Genomic DNA, 21,119 nt, shown 5'->3' on the forward strand with positions numbered 1-21,119 from the left:
AGAAACTTTATAGAAACGGGATATTTGTATAGCCTCAGAGTACCTACCCCCAAATACTAATTACAGTAGTGGTTCAAACAGATGACCACAATTCCTTGGCAATCCTCCCTCCAATTTTTAAAAAATATATTTTATTGATTTTTTACAGAGAGTAAAGGGAGAGAGATAGAGAGCTAGAAACGTTGATGAGAGAGAAACATCGACCAGCTGCCTCTTGCACACCCCCTACTGGGAATGTGCCCGCAACCAACGCACATGCCCTTGACCGGAATCAAACCTGGGACCTTTCAGTCCACAGACTGACGCTCTACCGCTGAGCCAAACAGGTTTCGGCCCTCCCTCCAATTTAATTGAACTCTTCTCCCTTTGTGTGTGGTTGGATTTAATGAGTTTCTTTCTTTCTTTCTTTCTTTCTTTCTTTCTTTCTTTCTTTCTTTCTTCTTTCTTTCTTTTTAATCCTCACTTGAGGATAATTTTATCTTTTTTTTTCTTTCTTTTTTTTTGTTAGAGAGAGAGATTGAGTGGAAGGGAGGGAAGGGGAGAGAGAAAGAAACACCAATTTTAGAGAGACAAGTAGATTGGTTGCCTCCCACATGTGCCTCAACCAAGGCAGGGATTAAACCTGCAACCCAGGTACATGCATGCCCTTTACTGGGAATTGAACCCTCAGCCCTTTAGTATGCAGGCCAATTCTCTAACCCCTGACCCACGCTGGCCAGGGCTTGCGGACTGTTTTTCTAATGACTAATGTAGGGAAAGGGGGAAATGTGACTTCACAGTGGCGACAACCCTTTAACCAAGTGATCCAGGCCAATACATCACCAGTAAGAAGGCATGTTGCATCATGTCTATCCTGGCAGGACATGAGGAGGGGGGTCATCTCTGTAGTTTTCTTCTCCCAAATCTGTACCCCAGTCTATGTATAGGAAAACATTAGATAAATGCAAATTGAGGGACATTCCACAAAATATTTGGCCAGTACTTTCATAAAGTATTTTCCCATGCAAAGCAAGGAAAGACTGAAAAATAGCCAGAGATTAGAGAAGACTAAGAACATGTAACAAGTAAATGCCATGTGATATCCTGGGACAGAAAAGGACATTACCAGTAAATATCAATTTGCAGTTCAGTTCAAAGTATTGTGATTTACAGAAGAAATGATGCTTATAGAAGACCAGAGAAAAACCAAGCAACACCCAGAGAAATGGAGTTACACTATTTATTACGCCAGTGGGTCTAGAGGGAAATGTCTCCCAAATTTCTGAGCAAAAATGTGGAGGAAGCTTTCCCTATTTATATCTTTCCACTCCCTTTGTCTCCCAAATAAGGGTTTTTCCAGGTCTTATGTCAGATGACTAGCCAAGTTTATCTTCCCTATTATTCAAGCAGCTAGAAAGCAAAGTTAATTTACAGTGTAAGGGGCCATCTAAAAATAACAGAGTTGACTCACAGAATAAGGGACTATCTAATAGAAAATTTCAAACAGTAGTTTTAGAAAATAAGAGTTAGCCTTCTCAGTACCAATGTTAATTTCTTAGCTTGGATCAACATACCATAGTTATGTAAGATGTTGACATTAGGGGAAGTTGGGTGAAGGCTACATAGGAAATCTCTGCACTATCTTAATAACCCTTTTGCAAATTTAAAGTTATTTCAAAATAAAAAGATTTTAAAAGGAAAAAAAGCCACCATAAACTGGATTCCATCTCTACTCATGCATATAGCATTTGTGCTGTCAAGTGATAGGGAATGTTACTTTTACAAGTAACATGTGAAGGAGAGGTCAGACATGTAAGATTTGGGTCTAATTCCTTAGCAGCCAGAACACACAGGGCCCGGGGAAGGCTCCCCGGAGGCAGAGATGACGAGGTCTGGAGGAGAGGTGGAAAATACCAGGGGGAGGGGACACTGTGGACAAAGCAGCATTGCGAGGACCTGAGGAGGCCTGGGCTGAGGTTCACGAAGGGAAGCAATTGGGAGGGAGGTGTGAGTGAGGGGGGCTAGCCTCCAGCAAGTGTGAGGGGATGGAGTGAGGGGTTAGGCAGGCAACAAGGCTGCAGGGCCTTTGAGGCCTGTTGGCTACATTCAAATCATTCAAATGTGTCAAGATACTTGATTTTCCAAAATCTCACTCTGACCTTGTTGTGGAATTGAACAGAATACCAAAAAGAACAAAAGTGACATCTGAATCAAGATTTTGTCTCTGTTCTCTCTGCTTAGAACAGAGCCTGGCACAAAGCAGGTAATCAGTGAATGTTTGCTGGAGGAGTAACTGAGGAAGAAGGGACTTCTAGGACTCCAGGGAAGAACACTGTCAGTGGGGGAGAGCCGGCAGGCGGCCTGTGAGGGAAGGAGGCACAGGACTCAGGACAGGTTAATGAAGTGAGGACATAGGCCTCTAGCTTCTCCAAGCAGCTCCCACTCCTCTCTTTTCTTCACCCCGCCCCATATCTGCTCCTACTCCTCTTTCCTCTGAGCTCTTCATTAAAGCATGGATGGAGGTTAAAATTTGCAACTTTCCCTGGCTCATGTGTTCCTAAAGCAAGACAAAACCCTCTGAAGTTCTTGAAGATTATTTTTATTATCAGTAAAAATGAAAAACAGGATTTTATGTGTGTGTGTGTGTGTGTGTGTGTGGTGGGGGGCGAGGTGGGTTGTATTTCAGCCTACCCCTCCCCACACCCTGGCATATTCAAAAGGCTGTGATAAGATTTCTCCCCACTGCAAGAGAAAGCTTGTCTCTGCACTTTAAAAAAAATTTTTTTATTGATTTATTTTAAATTTTTTAGAGAGAAAGAGGAAGGGAGAGGTAGAAAGTTAGAAACATCAATCTGCTGCTCCTGCATACCGCCTACTGGGATATGTGCCCTGGCCAGGAATCAAACCAGCAACCTCTTGGTGCATGGGTCCACGCTCAACCACTGAGCCACAATGACAGGACATGTCTCTGCACTTTTAATAATGATATTTGTTTTTAATAATTCTTTAGTGTGGAAAGTATTACCTATGTCTCCTTTTCTCCCCCATTGTTAATTATGATATTAATTAACACCTGTTTGCCAGACATTGTCCTCTTCTTAAAAATGATTGTAAAAAAAATGATTATAAAAGTATCACCCTTTTGCAGAACTATGGAAAATACAAAGCAACCTCCACTGTTAACATGCTGCTTCCAATTTCCCTCATGCACTTTACCTGAAAACTAAACAGCACTCTTCTGTTTATATGTATTTACTGTAATTACTGATTTAGCTAGTTGTTAACATTCTCATCTCTTGTGTGCTGTTTCCAATCCTATTTTGTTGCTTTTCCCCCGTTTTATTTCTTATCTTCAATTGGACTGAAGAAGTTTTATTTTCTTGACTGCTACATGGTTTCCATAAAACCTGTTTAATGGTTTCATAGATGCCTCTAGTTGCTCTTATTTTTACCTCAGCTCTCAGTTCAAAACTATAACTTAAGATGGCATTTTAAAGTTTCTGGCTGTGGTAACAGGGGGACACCATAGATCTAGCCACTAGGCCAGAAGGCAGCTTAGTTCCAGGTCAGGGAACTTCTGTGTGCCTGCTAGTTTCTGTTAGATGCGACAATTCTAAGAGTTGATCAATACAATTTCTAAAAAAATATGTTTTTATTGATTTTAGAGAGAGAGGAAGGGGGGGAGGGATAGAGAGAAACATCAATGATGAGAATCAGTGATTGGCTGCCTGCTGACACCCCTTCCTGGGGATCAAACCTATAACTCAGGCATGTGCCCTGACATGGAATCGACCTCTTAGTTCACAGGTTGAAGCTCAACCACTGAGCAACACCAGCTGGGTGGTCAATCCAATTTTTTTTGTTTCATTTATTGGGGGCTGGGTAAGATGGAGGTTTGAGCCTGAAGTTGTCTGTTGGTTTTCTATTTTTTTAATTTACATTTAGTACTGCTGTATTTTTAGAGCAGAGTGGGTGCATAAAAGTTGACCTGAAGTTCTATAGCTTCCTTATCACCTTACTCACTTCTACATTCCAGTTCAGGCCACCATCACAATAAAGTTCTGAGGTGTTAAACCATAGTTTGTGGCACTTTGTTATGGAAGTCCTATGCTGGAAGTTATCCATTGTCAACACTATCATGAAAATGCAACAAGAAACTTGGAAGACTGATGAACCTTGAGCTTTGGCAAGGCCAAAGCTATACACCAAGTGTTCTGTCAAGATAATGGTGGCTCAAGCAACTTCCAGACCTAACAGTCTCAAAGTAAATCTTTACTAATATTTACTGATCTTTAAGATAGTCTGTCTGGGAGGGGGGGAATGTTAAAATATGTACACAGATAATAATTTAATAAAAAAATAAAAATAATAAAAAAAAATAAGATAGTCTGTCTGCCTCCAGATTGCCTGCCTAACTGAGGGCAAGATGTGTATTTTAAAATTGAATAAAAGCAAACAGGACTAGGGCTTCTGGAAGCCTCTCCCCTAGAGAAAGGTTTTTGCCTGGCCTCCATGCCTTCTAAATTCATATTTCTTTTCTAGTGTCTACATTTTTGTGTGGCTCCTTTTCCAGATCCTGAATCCTCACTCCAAAAGTTTGTGGCAGCCCTAGCAAATAATAGATGTGCTACCAGCAAAATAGCATAATAGAAAGAAATCATGGCCAGCTGATGTGATTAAGTAAGACTTCTAGCCTGGCCGGTGATGCTCAGTGTCAACCCATGAATCAGGAAGTCGAGGTTTAATTCCCATACAGGACACATGCCTGGGTTGTGGGCTTGATCTCCAGTAAGCGGTGTGCAGAAAGCAGGCAATCACTCAATGATTCTCTCTCATTGATGATGTTTCTATCCTTCTCTCCCTCTCCCTTCTCCTCTCCGAAATTAATAAAAACTTAAAAAAAATACCTCTAGAGAGGACATGGAATTTTTGCTGGTCTGTAGAGATGACAGGAGGGGAAAAGTCTTTAAGTTATGGTCTTCTGTGTCAACAATCCTAACTTCATTTAAAAGCCTAACCCACTTAAGCAGGATCTCTTGCAAACAAGCTGAATTTGATTCACTTTAATGCCTTAAGACTTCAGTCAACTTTGACAACAACATGACTTTCAAGGTATAAAATCTGGGAGAAAATATTTTATACACCCACCACTATTTATAGCGCTAGAAATATTATTTGCTTTTATAAATTTATATCACAATAAAAAGGGAGAAGTAGCCGAAACTGGTTTGGCCTAGTGGATAGAGCTTCGGCCTGTGGACTGAAAGGTCCCTGGTTCGATTCCAGTCAGAGGTATGTACCCTGGTTGCGGGCGCATCCCCAGTAGGGGGTGTGCAAGAGGCAGCTGATCGATGATTCTCTCTCATCGATGTTTCTAACTCTCTATCCCTCTCTCTTCCTTTCTGTAAAATATCAATAAAATATATTTTTAAAAAAAGAAAAAAAAGAAAATGTTTCTGATGTGTTTTTTTTTTTTAAAGGGAGAAGAATGTTTCATAAAAACCTTGTAACCCACCCTGTATCTTTTAAAAGTGTTTTTCTTAAAGATGTATTGTTGACTAATATATAACCGATGATAAGCTGTATATTTGTGGTAAAGTTCCAGGAACTAGCTGTTGGGGAAGGGGGCTGATCCCAGCAACCAGATATTCTGGCTCCAGGAGAATTGCTGATTCTCAAGCATAAAAACCTGACCTTTGCTGACCGGAATGGGTGGCTCAGTCGGTTGAAGTGTAGTCCCATGCACTGAGAGGTTGCCAGTTGGATTTCTGATGAGGGCACATACCTAGGTTTTGGGATCAATCCCTCAGTCGGGGTGCATATGGGAGGTGGCCCATTGATGTTTCTCTTCCTCTCTCTGCTCTCCTCCCTCTCTAAAATCAAATTTAAAACAAGATCTTCAGGTGAGGATTAAAAAAGAAAGTTAAGCCCTATCTGGTATGGATAAGTTGGTTTTATGGTTTGATTTCCAGTCAGGGCACATGCCCAGGTTGCAGGTTTCATCCCCTGTCAGGATGCATTCATGAGGCAACTGATTGATGTTTCTTTTCCTTTCTTTCCTCTCCCTTCTCTCTCTCTAAAATAAATAAAAACTTTTTTTTAAGTTAAAAAAAAATAAACCAGACCTATGCTTGACCAATTTCAAGATAATCATTGGCATGGACTATGCTGTCTTACACATAGAGAACTTTCAAACACCCTCCTACCTCGTTTCTCTGTTCTGCTTTCCCTCTCCCTCCTCTTAATAAAACCCCCTGCCTTCCTGAGATGTTAAGATGGGCACTTTCTCAGTTTGCTGGCATTTGAATAAACCACTTTCTTTCTTACCAGCACCTGTCTCATGAGTTTGGCTTTCCTTGTGGCAGGCAGCTGAAACCTGGGTTCAGTTAGTTTTACTGAGCAGCAGCTAACTAAAATCTTAGTCTAACCAAAGTTGACTTGATAGCAGCAGGAAATGCAGTTTGGAATTACTTGTGTTATATCTTCACAGTGCTGCGTTACTCCAGTTGTAAATGAAGACTCAAAATTTCAGTAGTTCCTTGGGGGTCAGGAAGAGAGGCTGTTGCTCCCTATCTCACAACTCAGTCTTCAGTTTGTGTTTCAAATCAAACTGACGGATTCTATAAGGCTCCCATCCTAAATCACAGGCATCTACTAAGTCCGTCTTCAAAAACTGGAACACAAAGCAGATATTTTCAAAGTTCACGGTTCTTAATCAGAGCTCCTCCAGGGAGGAGCCTTGCAACAACTTATGTCCTGCCGTGCACCTGGCTGGGTGGGCATGGTCTGGTCCTGGTTGAAAAGGGGCTCCAGGAGAGTGGTGTGTACACAGAACAGCCCATTCAGCTCTCCGTCAAGGAAGTGCTTCAGCCTCAGCGCTTCCCCAGGCAGGTTCCTCCTTCCTTTCCTTCCAGGGCCTCCTCCGCCCAACACGCCCCGCCCCGCCCGCCAAGACCCGCCCCGGGGCGGAGTCGCTCCGAGCCCCGCCCCCACGGCCCCTTTGCGGCCCCAATAGACCCGCCCAGGGTGAGGCGACACGGCTTAGGGGCGGGGCCGCGTCCCTCTCGGCCGCCGTGCCGCCGCCGCCCCAAAAATGGCGCCGGGCCGCTTTTGGCGCTGCTGCCTACGCGGCGCAGGCTGGGTGCCGGTGCTGTTCATCACTTTCGTGGCGGCGTGGTCCTACTACGCGTATGTGGTGGAGCTGTGCCTGTGTGAGTGCCGGGCGGGCGGGCGGGACCGGCCCTCAGCGGCGCCGTGGGGTGGGCGCTCGCTCCGAAGGCTCCGCGGCGGAGCGCCGGCGGAAGTGTGTGGCCGGCTCCGCGTCTGTGACGCCCGCCCGCTCGCCCGCCCGCCGCCGCGGGGAGCCGGGCCGGGTCGGCGGCCGTGCGGGCCGGAGCCGCGGGTCGGCGGCCGGGCGGCCGGGGGGCGGGCCGCGGTGTCACTCCGCCGGGGACAACCGCCGCGGGCGCGGCGCGGCCACCTCCAGCCTCCCGCGCTGCCCGCGGCTGGAAGTTCATTATTTCAAGTCAGAGTCAGTAACTCGCACACAATGCTGCTTTTAGACAAAGAGTGAGTGAGATGATGGCCTTTTTCGCCGCTGTTTTCTAACGGAGGTTTCGCTCATCCCTCAGATGCTGAGATCTCCTTTTATTGTCCTTAACTGTTTCCCTCGTTAGTTCTCACCCGATTCCCCTGGAAAAGGGAAGGAACATCCCAGGACACTTCAAAGATTTAGGATACTGGCTTGGTTAGGTTGTTCTTAAGATGGAAGGAAACTGGCCGTCTACCAAAACAGTGTTCTGGGATATTGTTTGATTGCTCTGTCCTAACGGAATAGATCTGCTCCAGGCTGGCCGGTCCGTCCGCCGCTGTCACCTTCTCCGTGAAAACGGAGCCACGCCGCGTGGGTGCTTTCAGAGCAGCCCCGGGCTCTCCCTCGTCTCCGCGTCGGCGCAGTCCGCGCTGTCCACAGGGCCGCTATTATATATACTTAAAAAGGGGCACAGGAGATAGAAACGGATTGTGTGAGTGGAAAGCTGTATCATCCGCTCCGCTTGAAGGTTGCCGCAACCAGGGCTTCCCCAGTTACGGCTGCGGATTTGTTCAGCTCTCAAATAAGTACTTGGCAAAACCCGAGTTCTGCGCGTGGGAGAGAATGCTTTCCCTCTGAATGTGTAGAGATAGGTTTTTAAATGAAAATATCCACCTTTAAGAAAAGTATTTTGTACTCTGGAATATTTAATTCCGAGGGAAACAGAACCAGAATTACTTAGTTGTGGAATACATTTTCAAATAATAATCTGCTGAATATTATTCAATCTCGTCTTTTTGGATACCAGAATGTTTGCCAACAATGATTTTTGAATCAATTAAGATTGGCTAGAGTTAGGTATTTTTTGAGGCTACTTCCAGTAGGTGATAGTGATCATAGGGTTCTCATCAGCTTATGACGATACTTTTTATCTTATTGACTCTGAAGTGGGCATTTATTACAAAAGTTGTACCTGTCTTATTCTGTCAGAAGATTGTCCCCACTCTATTTTAATCTCATAGTGGTTTTGAAATAAAGCCTGTGACAGAACACTAAAAATGTGCATTTATGTTGAAATTGCACATTTAATCTATCAAAAGATGACATCAAACAAAGAAAGGAAAGTGAACATGAATTAAGAAGTGCTGTGTGCACTAATGGGATAGAGGGGGGGGGGGCATTTCATCATTCTTCCCTCAATATGCCACAGATGTAAGAAATGAGACTGAGCAAATAGGCTCTTTGGTAGGTCACACAATTGTTGAGTGGGTATTAGAATGTGCCATATCTTTCTATTTTACATATAATTTTTAATGAGTCATGAGCATATTTTGAAATACTGATGGTGAAAGGTCTTACATAGTGCCTGTATTTAATACTTCTAAGTTATCTGAGTGAGAGTAGGAAGAATTTGGGAAGTCTGCTGGACTTGAGCATAAAAACTCATTCAGTCTCATATTTAAACTCTTCTTTAAATTATTCATGTATATTTGTTTTTATAAGCACAAACCTTCCCACTGAAATACATTAATATATAACTTTATTTTTTTCATTAATATATAATTGAGAGAAGTATCTTAATGTGCTATTTTCATAATTTTTATAAAATTTTCTTAGCTTCTGGTATTCTTTTTTAAAAAAAATATGTTTTATTGAATTTTTTACAGAGAGGAAGAGAGAGGGATAGGAAGCTGGAAACATCGATGAGAGAGAAACATCGATCAGCTGCCTCCTGCACACCCCCTATTGGGGATGTACCCGCAACCAAGGTACATGCCCTTGACTGCAATCAAACCTGGGACCTTTCAGTCCGCAGGCCAACGCTCTATCTACTGAGCCAAACCGGTTTCGGCAGCTTCTGGTATTCTTTATCAAACTCTATGGGAAAGGATGATAATAATTATCTTTACATGTGTTAATTTATTTAATGCTCATTATAATCTCCATAAAGTAGGCCCTGGCTAAGTAGCTCAGTTGGTCGGAGCATCCCTGATGCACCACAGTTATGGGCTCAGTCTCCAGTCAGGGTACATACAAAAGTCAGCTAGTGAATGCATACATGAATGGAACAACAAATCTGTGTTCCCTTTCTCTCTCTTTCTCTCTCCCTTTCTTCCTCTTCTCTCTCTAAAATCAATAAAAATAAATTAACTACTATGCAAGACTAGTCTACTTGTTTATCCAGACCTGGACAGTCAAGGCACATTTCAGTATTATTTATGATCCATTTGTATAAGGCAGTGATTTTCAACCAGTGTGGGCAAGGCACACTGGTGTGCTGCAAGAATTTTTAAAACATACAGTACCTTGGCCTCGCTGGTTTGGCTCAGTGGATAGAGCGTCAGCCTGGGGATTGAAGGGTCCCAGGTTCGATTCCTGTCAAGGGCACATGCCCTGGTTGCGGGCTTGGTCCCCACTATGGGTGTGCAGAAGGCAGCCCACCAATGATTCTCTCTCATCATTGATGTCCACCCCCCTCCCCTTCACCCACCTCTTCCTCTCTGAAACCAATAAAAATCATACAGTACCTATTTAGTCAGGAGCACTGACCTCTTTTCTCTTAGATTGTCAAATTAAAAAAATGACAACAGCCAACATAATAGCCATCTGATGCCCTGGCCTGTGTGGTTCAGTTGTTGCAGTGTCAGTCCTTAGACAGAAGGGTTGAGTTCCCAGTTAAGGGCACATACCTGGGTATGGGTTCGTTCCCCAGCCTGCTCGGGCACATGCAGGACGCAACCAGTGGATGTGTCTCTCACATCGATGTTTCTCTTTCTGTCTCTCCTACTCCTTTCCATTCTCTCTAAAAATCAATGGAAAAATATTCTTGGGTAAGGATTAACAAAAGTACAAATATATTTAGGATTGTTGTGTCCTCTTGATGAATTGACCTTTTATCATGGTGAAATCACCACCAACTTCTCTCCCCTGAGGCCTGGTCACCCCAAACTGCCCTTCCCTGTTGGCCTGGTTGCCCCCAAATTCTCTCCCCTGCCGACCTGGTCACCCCCAACTGCCTTCCTCTGCCGGCCTGTTCACCCCTAATTACCCTCCCCTGCTGTCCTGATCACCCACAATTGTCCTCCCCTGCTGGCCATCTTGTGGTGGCCATCTTGTGTTTTGGAGTGACAGTCAATTTGCATATCACTCATTTATTAGATAGGCAAGTTACCATGTTGTACAATAATCTCTGCCTTTTTAGCTGAGATGTTTCGACTATTTACATTTAATGTGATTATTGATATGGTTAAGTTTAAGTCTTCTCATTTGTTATTTTTTAATCAGTCCTATCTGTTCTTCCTTCTGCCTTGTTTTGAATTAATTAATCAACTTTTAAATGATTAAAAATTTTTGAATTATTCTTATGATTTTCTCTTCTTTGTTGGCTTATTAGCTGTAACAGTTATTTTAGTGATTGCTTAAAGATTTATAGCTTATATCTTTTAACTTATAGTGTATATTCAAGTGAACCTTATAAAAGCATTCCTTCATTTCTTCCCTCCAAGCCTTTATGCTATTGTTGTCGTACATTTTATGTTGCAAAACTCACACTATAGCCCTAGCCGGTTTGGCTCAGTGAACAGAGTGTCCTGCAGCCTGAAAAGTCCCAGGTTTGATTCCAGTCAAGGGCACATGCTCAGGTTTCCAGCTCCATTCCCAGTGGGGGGCATGTGGGAGGAGGCAGTCAATCAATGATTCTCTCTCATCACTGATGTTTCTATATCTCTCCCTCTCCCTTCCTTTCTGAAATCAATAAAAATATGTTTAAAACACTATATTGCTATTATTTTGTTTAAATAGCTTATTATTTTTTAAAGATTTAAATAATAAGAGTTTAGTTACCATTGTAGTTACCATTTCTAGTGCTCTTCCTTCTTATTTACTTATTTATTTATTTATTTATTTAGTATTAATTAGAGAGAGAAAGGAAACATCAGTTTGTTCCAGTTATTTATGTATTCATTGGTTGATTCTTGTATGTGTCCTGACTGGAAATCGAACCCGCAGCCTTGATGTATTGGAACAACACTAACAAACTAAGCTACCCAGCCAGGGCTCTTCTCTCTCTCTCTCTCTCTCTCTCACTCTCTCTCTATCTCTCTCTATCTCTCTCTCTATCTCTCTACCTCTTTCTCTCTTTTAAAATCCTCACCTGAGGATATTTTTCCGCATTGCGTTTTAGAGAGAGAAGAAGAGAGGGAGGAAGGAGGAAAGGGAGAGAGAAACATTAATGTGAGAGAAACATATCAATTAATTGCCTCCTGCACTTACCTCAGCCAGGGCAGGGCTTGAAACTGCAACCTAAGTACATGCCCTTGACTGGATTCAAACACAAGACCCTTTAGTGGGCAGGCCAGTGCTCTAACCACTGTACAACACCAGCCAGGCCCAGCCTAGGACCTTTCTGATGATGCCATTGCTAAAGCACTGGTAGCAGTATAAAAATTGTACAACCCCTAAAACAGGGATCTTGGGGATAAGGGAACAGATTTACTTTTGGTCCAGTAATCCCAGTATTAGGAATCTACACTGAAAATAAACTTCCATAAATGACACATGCATAAAATTATTTATTGCCACATCATTTGTAGCAGCAGAAGATTGGAGACAAACCACATGTCTATCAATAGAGGTCTGATCATATTACTGGAACTCCCATACAATGGAGTACTGTGCAGTCCTTTACAAACAAGCCAGGATTGTGTCCATGTGCTCATGTATAGTGATGAAAAAAGGTGTGGAAAGGTTTATAAGTGGAGAAATTGGAAATAAAGAGTGGATAAAAGTTGTGAGTATAGGAAACAAAGAGCTTATACTTGTATTATTATTTATTAATGTATTATTTTCTTTTTTTAATATATTTTATTGATTTTTTACAGAGAGGAAGAGAGAGGGATAGAGAGTTAGAAACATCGATGAAAGAGAAACATCAATCAGCTGCCTCCTGCACGCCTCCTACTGGGGATGTGCCTGCAACCAAGGTACATGCCCTTGGCTGAAATCGAACCTGGGACCTTTCAGTCCGCAGATCGACGCTCTATCCACTGAGCGAAACTGATTTTGGCTATTAATGTATTATTTTCCATATAAACAACTGTATAAACCTATGTTTACCCCACCCTGTATGTACTTACTTGCTTATTGTGCTAAAAAAAAATATTAGAAGGATAAAACAGACATTAATAAAAATGATTACTTGGGATGAGAAATAAAAGCCTGGCCTTTCTGAGTACCTCTTTATAGAGTTTTGACTTTTAAACCATTGATACTTTATTCAAATTGAAAAAAATAAATTTAAAGAGGGGAATGAAAGCAAACAGATCAATTTGAAATCATGAAATAATGAACTTAATTTTTAAATTCTTTTTCTTTTTCTCTTTTTAAATGAACTTAATTTTATGTAAAGTTGGTACTATACACACAGAAAAGAATTATTTTCAAAAGACTTTTGAGCATAGTACTCTTTAGTGGGATATAGTTTTTTTTTTGTTTTTTTTAAATATATTTTATTGATTTTGTACAGAGGGGAAGGGAGAGAGATGGAGAGTTAGAAACATCGATGAGAGAGAGTCATCAATCAGCTGCCTCTTGCACACCCCCTACTGGGGATGTGCCTGCAACCAAGGTACATGCCCTTGACTGGAATCGAACCCGGGACCCTTCAGTCCCCAAGCTGACGCTCTATTGAGCCAAACCGGTCTCGGCAGTGGTGGGATATAGTTTAAAGCCAACCCAAATAAATTTAAAAGTTGCAAAGAAATCTTAAACTAGTATGCAGTTTAAAACCATTTTATGTATATTTTAGGATAAAACAAGTAAATTAATTAGGAACTAAGATTTTCATTGTAAAAGCAAATATGATACCAAATAAATTATTTTTAAAACTCTATAGAGATACATCACAGACTAAATAACTCTGAGTGCCATAGAAGAGAGTCCTGTTCATTCTATACATAGCATTAAGGAAAGAGCTAAAGATACTTCACAACTATAAACATGGATACACTTAAAATGAACAGAGGTCTGGAAAAAATGTGTAATGTGATTGCAGTGTTAATGATAATTTGAATTTTAGCATTTTAGTGTTTTTAGAACTTTTTGAGTGTTCAGTTCTAAAGTTGCGTTAGTTTATAACTAACCTTTATTTTTATGAAAATGATATTAAGATGAATAATCAACTGGTGATAAAATTTATGTACAAAATGTTTAAAGTATATTTATTCACTGTTTTTTCTTTTATTCTAGTTACTCTTTCTGGAAATGGAGAAAATGGTAAGACACTTTTAGTCTCAGTTTAAGTAGACTACTTATGGTATCATAATTGCAACCTACCTACTTTTTATTTAATTATGACTATTTGTGCTTTTATTTTCAGAAAGAAAATATATATTTTAAGCTTAAGTAACTAAAATGAGATGTAATACTGGGTTTATTTCTATATATTCAATATATTTTTCTTTGCACTATTTGTAAGTTGTTATTTTGTAAGGCACCTAGTACCCAAACTTCTTTGATATAAATATATATATATATATATTTCTGCCTTGTATAGTTTTCAGAATTCTGTAGTAATAGTTTAGATATTTAATAATCAATTTTAGCTAGGGTGGAGGAAGGGATTTTCTTTTCTTTTGTTATGCATTTCTTAAAAATAGCACTGACAATTAGTTAAATAGGCAGGCTGTAAAAATGAAGATTGTTAGTTCATTTTGAAAGGGAATTAAAGTTTTTATAATGACTAGTCAATGACAGTATTTTGAGAAAAATATTTGCTCAAAATTCACGAGATAAAATAAAATTTTCTACCTATTGAGATCAAATTTTAAAAATAAAATTTGATTTGAGATATGGAAATCCAGAGGATATCTAGAACAGTTGCGTAGCTAGAAATTAATATTTATCCTTATTACTGGAAATAATTAGGCATTCATTATGTAAATCTCAAGTTGCTTTTGAATCTGGTTTCTCAGTAACAGAACAAACTCAATTTTGGTAGGCATACTTTTCTTCCTTTAAATCAGTACTGCTGCCGAAACCGGTTTGGCTCAGTGGATAGAGTGTTGGTCTGTGGACTGAAAGTTCCCAGGTTCGATTGCAGTCAAGGGCATGTACCTGGGTTGCAGCACATCCCCGGCAGCTGCTCAATGTTTCTCTCTCATCGACGTTTCTAGCTCTCTATCTCTCTTCCTTCCTCTCTGTGGAAAATCAATAAAATATATATATTTTAAACTTTATTTAAAAAAAAAATCAGTACTGATTTCCATATGTTGAATACGCACATACATAAAGCAGAGAATTTCTGATTCTTACAACAGCATTTTTAACTTGTATCACTATTTCTCATTATTTCTTGGGGCTATTTTCCCCATGTCTTCCAAAGAGTGTTTTGATGAAGTTTCTTTGTTTGCTTATTGGTCTTTAATTCAGATATAGGTATATTTGAATCAGATATTTTGATTTATAGGTTCAGTTTTTCTTTCAACTTTGGTTTAATTTGCTTAGTTAACTTTTACTGTATATATTTCTTCCAGCATATATATGACCAGAAGTTTGTTATTAGCAATCAAATTGATTAAAACTTATTTAAAAGCAATATTTTCTATTCTTTACATCATATTTTTAAAAATATATTTTTATTGATTTTAGAGAAGAAGGGAGAGGGAGAGAGAAATATCAATGATGAGAGAGAATCATCTTATCGGCTGCCTCCTGCACTCCCCCTACTGGAGATCGAGCCCACACCCAGTTATGTGCCCTGCCTGGGAATCGAATCATGACCTCCTGTGTCATAGGTTGATGCTCAACCACTGAGCTACACCAGCCAGGCTACATCATAATTTTGATGCTGGAGGGGCAAGTTCCTAGTGGCAACTCAAACCCTGAGCCAAGAGGGATTTGGGCTTGGAGCAGAAAATAATTCAAGATTAGCCCTAGCTGGCTTGGCTCAGTGGATAGAGTGTTAGCCTGTTGAAGGGTCCCAGGTTTGATCCTGGCCAAGGGCACATGCCTGGGTTGCAGGGTTGATCCCCAGTGGGAGCTGTGCCGGAGGCAGCCGGTCAAGATTCTCTCTCATCATTGATGTTTCTATCTCTCTCTCCTTCTCCCTTCCTCTCTGAAATCAATAAATGTATTATAAAAAAAAGAAATGAAAAAAGAAAAAGAATTCAAGATTAGATCCAGAGAAGAGGTTAAAGTGGAAAAGCAGGTTTTATTGATCAGAGGGGACAAGTAAGAAAGGCCACTCCACTGGACTCTCCTCGCCAAAAAAGGAAGATAGACCTCCAACCATCTTTAGAGGTTGATTTATATCTCTTTGTAGTTTCTGTGGAAAATTGCTGGTATGAGGAAACAGAGTGGGAAAAGGGTATGTTTTTTGTGGTATTGTGTTTTCCCTTTATGGTATGAGTAAATGATAAGGTATGAGTGAGTAGCTGTTAATCAATCTTCGCAGGAATTTTCTTTGTCCAGAGGCTCTTCAAGATCTGCTTGCATCTCCAGTCAGCTGTTTCATGTCAGCACGTAGCAGGCCCCTGATTTAACTTTGTTTGACTTTAGTTAATTTATTATAGCTCTCATACCCCTTTCCTATATCAACTTGATAATAATCTGTTAAGTACTTATATTCTCGGCATCATGTTGAGAGATTTATTTTACCTGTTTTGTAACTGGTAAAAGCAAAAATTTTTTAAAGCAAAAGTCATTTTGATTTTGTTCTTATGGAGAGTTGAAATATTCTAAAAATATGTTAAACCTTTTTAAACATATTTTTGGAGTATATTGCTTTATATTCTGGCCTTAGTGTAAATAACTAAACGACCAAGTTTAAAGTAATTCTAGGTTACCATTTATTTCAAAGCTATATGATATTATGTAGATGAGGATTAACAGATTTGATTGAATATCAGGCCAGGCAAAAGTAAGTGAAGTGAGCTAAGAAATTGACAGTTGGTATAACAGTAGGAGACAGCTCCAGCATGCTTTTCCAAAGGAAAAAAACAAGTAAAGGAATTATATTGAATCCACTGTGTAGAACATGGGGTTCATCATAGAGGGAACAGAGATGATACAAAGTACTGATTTTGAGAATCCAGGATTTTCAATAAGGATGACAATCAATTTTAATGGAAGTGAAAATAAGGCAAATTTGAACATAGGAGGATGTTGTAATTAGGATTTTATCTTGGCATCAAATATTGGCTTAAAGTAGGCTGCGACCACCGTATGTTGCTAGAGGTAGACTGGTCTAGAAATAGATTCTTGCTAAATTGCAGGAAATGAATTTTGGTGACTTGTGTCTAGGATGATTTGAGCAATAATGACAAGATTTAGTAAAGGGCGGGCTGGGTATAGATGCTCCTGGAGGGGCTGCAGCACTACTTCATCCTCAACCAGATGGCTCAACTCTGTCTTGCTGTGGAAAGAATCCAGCCTTTGAGGCTGCTTGTTCCCACCAAACCTAGCAGGAGGGCCAGGACCCAGAGCTGCCCTGCCATTAGCCCAGCATCCAAGACTCCAGTATAGTCTCTGTTCCCGTCAGGCCTGCAGTTGCGTTTTGGACCACCTGGCTGCTTAAGAGAGAGAGCATGAGGCAGATTTGTTAATCTTTGATGCATTTCTTTTGAGTTTGGGAAGGAGTAAGCTTTCTTTCAAGTTACCTAATCTCATACCTAGATCTTCCTGGCTCATTGCTAGTGCCCCTCCCCTTTTGTTAGTTTTTCCCCTCCCCTTTATGGTTGCCAGCTTTGCTCCTACTGCACATGCACTCATAGTAAAAGGACCTCCCCCTGCACCATCTTGACTTTCACTGGGATTATCCCTTATTGTTTAACACCCTCTCCCCGCAGCCCTCATACATGCAAAAAACTGACAAGGGACCCCAGGAGACTGGAAAAAGGTCTTTCCCACCTGCTCCAGAATTGGTACTAACTGTGCCCTGGAGTTTCTGTGAAGCTATAACTTCTTTACTGAATCAGGTTTAGCCAGTTTTGCTCCCTTTCTCTTTTGTTAATACCCTAACTAGCTACCTACCCTAACACTTAGATGATGGTTCAAGAAGTGGAAGAAAATAGAACTTTAGGTATGACGTAGTGAAAAGAACCTTGAATTTTTATCAAGAAGATATGGGTGTGAATTCTGGGTTTCTCATTTAGTAGTTAAGTGAAATTGGGCATGATATTAAATTCCCTGAGCCTCAACTTTTACATTTGTAAACTGAAAGAACACCTTACCAGATTGTTGTAAGGATTAGAAATAATAGATACCTTATCTTAATCTTTCAGTGGACAGAAGTGGTGATTTGAATAACTATAGTCAGATATGGTTCTGTTAATGTAAGGAACAGTCAAATCTATAAAGAATTTTTGAGTCCTACAAACTCGACAGTTTCCAGGAATCAGAATCTCAACAGATTGAGCTAATGCTTGGGAGAATGGCAGTTTTACACCTTGTTTTATGCATTACAATCAAAGGAGGAGACATAGTGGGTTACATGAAATCCATTGGTGATAGATTAGGGAGATGGGAGAAAGCAAGGGGAGGGAATTGGGTACAAAGTAAAATGATAGACCCGTGCTTCTTTTACATAGGTGAGTACAAGATAGTTAACAATTAACACAATATCAATGAAGGAATTTGTGGTCTTTGTCCTGACTTATTGCTTGTGCCCTGAAGGGTCCTGAAAAGGGAAGTTAAAAATTACCCTGAAATTCCAAGGGTATGTTATCATAGATGCAAAAAGATAGTTGGCTCAGTTAAGATCAAAGTTGATCTTTATCAGGGAAGATACTGATTTAGGGCTTGACCACCCATTATACGTAAACTGCTTTAAAAAAAATGATTTCTGAGTGGAAGGGAGAGGAAGAGAGAGTTAGAAAATCAATGATAAGAGAGAATTATTTATTGGCTGCTTCCTGCACCAGGGATCAAGCCTGCATCCAGGGCATGTGCCTTGACTGAGAATCAACCACTGAGCCACGCAAGTTGGGCTAACGTGTTTTTTAATTTTAAAAGTTGTAATTTTATACTATCCTTTGTGGTTACTTTAGTGTCTGAGTTGGCAAGGCTGCTATGTAGGCCTTCCCTGAGTTAGGTTAGCATGTGGCCCCTTTTCATCCACAGTTCCGTACTAGGAAATCTGAATATTAGAATGCCTTTATTCATGTAGATGGAGTTACTTTCCAGGAATTTCACTACCAAGGGATAGTGGTGGGAAACTGAGCAACATATTACATTGCCCACTGAGATGGGTTGGAAGCAAGAGAAACTGGAATAGTTAGACCAATTGGCATTTGCATTAATCCAAGTGAGATAAGCAACAATTTATGAACTGTAGCACTGGCAGTGAAAATAATGAGAAATTTACTTTGAAAGAGATTTTAGGAGCTGGAACTTGAAGTACTCTTTACTGATTAGCTGTATAACTGAGTAGTCATTAAGCCCTGGCTTCATGTTTACTTCCTTCCTTTCTCTTGGACCTGGCATAGACCAGGATAATTGCAAAAGAAAATGCTAGAGTCCATGGAGTTGACAACTTTTTATTGTTATTTTATTTTAAAAGAAACTTTGTTAAAACCAAAAACATAAGGAAAAATAACCTCAGACCAAAGGAAGAACAGGATTATGTGTCAGGCATTGTCATATTTTGCATTTATTATATTAGCTCATCAATATTAAGCAACTAACTTTAATGAATCAAATGGTTTATTGCAGTCTGAGCAAATTATTTGGGGGTATAGTATGAAGGGATAATGAGTTTGTAAGGTAATAGAGAAGGTTTTTGTGGAAGAAATAATATTTGATGTGAAATTTAAAATGAGTAGAACTTCAAACTTTTTAAAAAACGTATTTCTATTGATTAGAGAGAGAGGAAGGGAGAAGGATAGAGAGATAAAAACATCCATGCGCCGAAACCGGTTTGGCTCAGTGGTAGAGCGTCAGTCTGCGGACTGAAAGGTCCCGGGTTCGATTCCTGTCAAGGGCATGTACGCTGGTTGCGGGCACATCCCTGGTGGGGAGTGTGCAAGAGGCAGCTGGTCGATGTTTCTCTCTCATCGATGTTTTTAGCTCTCTATCTCTCTCCCTTCCTCTCTGTAAAATATCAATAAAATATATTTAAAAAAAAAAAAAAAAACATCCATGGGAAAGAAACACTGATTGGCTGCCTCCTGCACATCCTGTACTGGGGATTGAACCTAAAACCCAGGCATGTGCCCTGACCAGGAATCGAACCAGTGATCACTTGGTTCATGGGTCGACGTTCAAGCAGTGAGCCACACAGGTTGGGCATGCTTATGTTTTTTAGTGGGTTTGTGATGTTGAATTCTAAACTTAGAATTTACCTGGTAGATAGTTCTTGCTTCTTGTGGAAATCATTCTCATTTCTTCCAAATAGAAAAACTACAGAACCCAATAAAAAGCTTTAAGTTACATCAGTGAGTTAATATTTGGAGATAAAGATGTTGTAGTCTGACACTAATTTATTTGGGAAAGAGTTATGACAGAAATTCAAAATGGCTGAAATTTTTGGTTACCCTGCATTGAAAGGAGAGTGAAATTTAGGATATCTTTCTGAACAATCCAATAATTGAATTTTTCTAATGTACTGATTATTTGCTATGATATGAACTTCCTTTATTTTCAGTTCAAATTTAATGTTCATAGTAATGGAACATTTATTTAATATTCATTGTAATGGATTTAATATTCATAGTAATGGAATCTGGTTTAAATCATTGAAAATCTAACTTTTAGGAAGAGCTTGAAATGCAACCAGTGAAAGAGGTGTTTCAACAATTCAATCTTCAGCAATTCAATCAAATCAAATCTAATCTCAGACTAATATTACAGAAACTATAAACCATGCTGTTAACTCTTAAATACAGAATGCTCCTTCATATCTGTAATATTATATCATGCAGATAAAGGACTTTATATATTTTATATCTTTAGTGTGTTTTTATTGTTTTTTATTAGTTAAAACTTTGACCCTAAATATTGTGTTTTAATGTAATGCTTTTTCTTGTTTTCACCAGAATTCAATGAAATATTATTTGTTTTTATTTACCAGGAAAGGCCGTTGCTTACCTTGTGGCTTTTCATCTGTTCTTTGTTATGTTTGTATGGTCCTATTGGATGACAATTTTCACCTCACCTGCTACCCCATCCAAAGAGGTAAATTTAATGTTGGTAAATTGCCAAATACTGTAACTATGGAATTATTTCTCTTGTGTTACCTTTGTTAAAGCTTTAGTATATCATGCATTTGTTCTGTTTCCATTCATGGAACTTACTTGGTAATTCTGCATTGTGGAAGAGTCATCAGCCTATTCTCAGATACAACTCTACTGACATAGCATAAAGATTGAAGATGTGTTAAAGTTTAGCTATACTAATATTCTTCTGCCATGTTATATTTTCTTAAAGACATATTATGTTACTGGAATAAAAAAATCTTAAGGGACAGAATGAAGTTAGAAAAGTAGGTTTTATTTTTAGAAATCTTTTAACATTTATATTTCTCAGATCCCAATGAGTATGCTACAACTGAAAAGCGATATGATTGTGGGAACAAATTGTCTAGGGTATTGTTTGTGACACCTTAATTTGGGTA

At 39.8% G+C, this 21,119-nt stretch overlaps 1 protein-coding gene across 2 annotated transcripts in view; it reads left to right on the forward strand.

The window, feature by feature from the left end:
- The first annotated feature begins 7,007 nt into the window (after positions 1-7,007).
- ZDHHC20 (zDHHC palmitoyltransferase 20) overlaps positions 7,008-21,119 on the forward strand; it is a 99,181-nt gene continuing 85,069 nt past the window's right edge. For both annotated transcript variants that reach the window (XR_014794604.1, XM_084878611.1), the window contains exons 1-3: positions 7,008-7,190; positions 13,757-13,783; positions 20,577-20,680. Coding sequence is in view for 1 of the 2 variants with exons in the window: in XM_084878611.1 (XP_084734737.1) it covers positions 7,073-7,190; positions 13,757-13,783; positions 20,577-20,680 (249 nt within the window). In the remaining variant the exon portion in view is untranslated. The remainder of the gene's footprint in view (positions 7,191-13,756; positions 13,784-20,576; positions 20,681-21,119) is intronic.

This window comes from Pipistrellus hanaki, assembly GCF_964339955.1.
Source record: "Pipistrellus hanaki genome assembly, chromosome: 3".
Taxonomy (NCBI): Eukaryota; Metazoa; Chordata; class Mammalia; order Chiroptera; family Vespertilionidae; genus Pipistrellus; species Pipistrellus hanaki.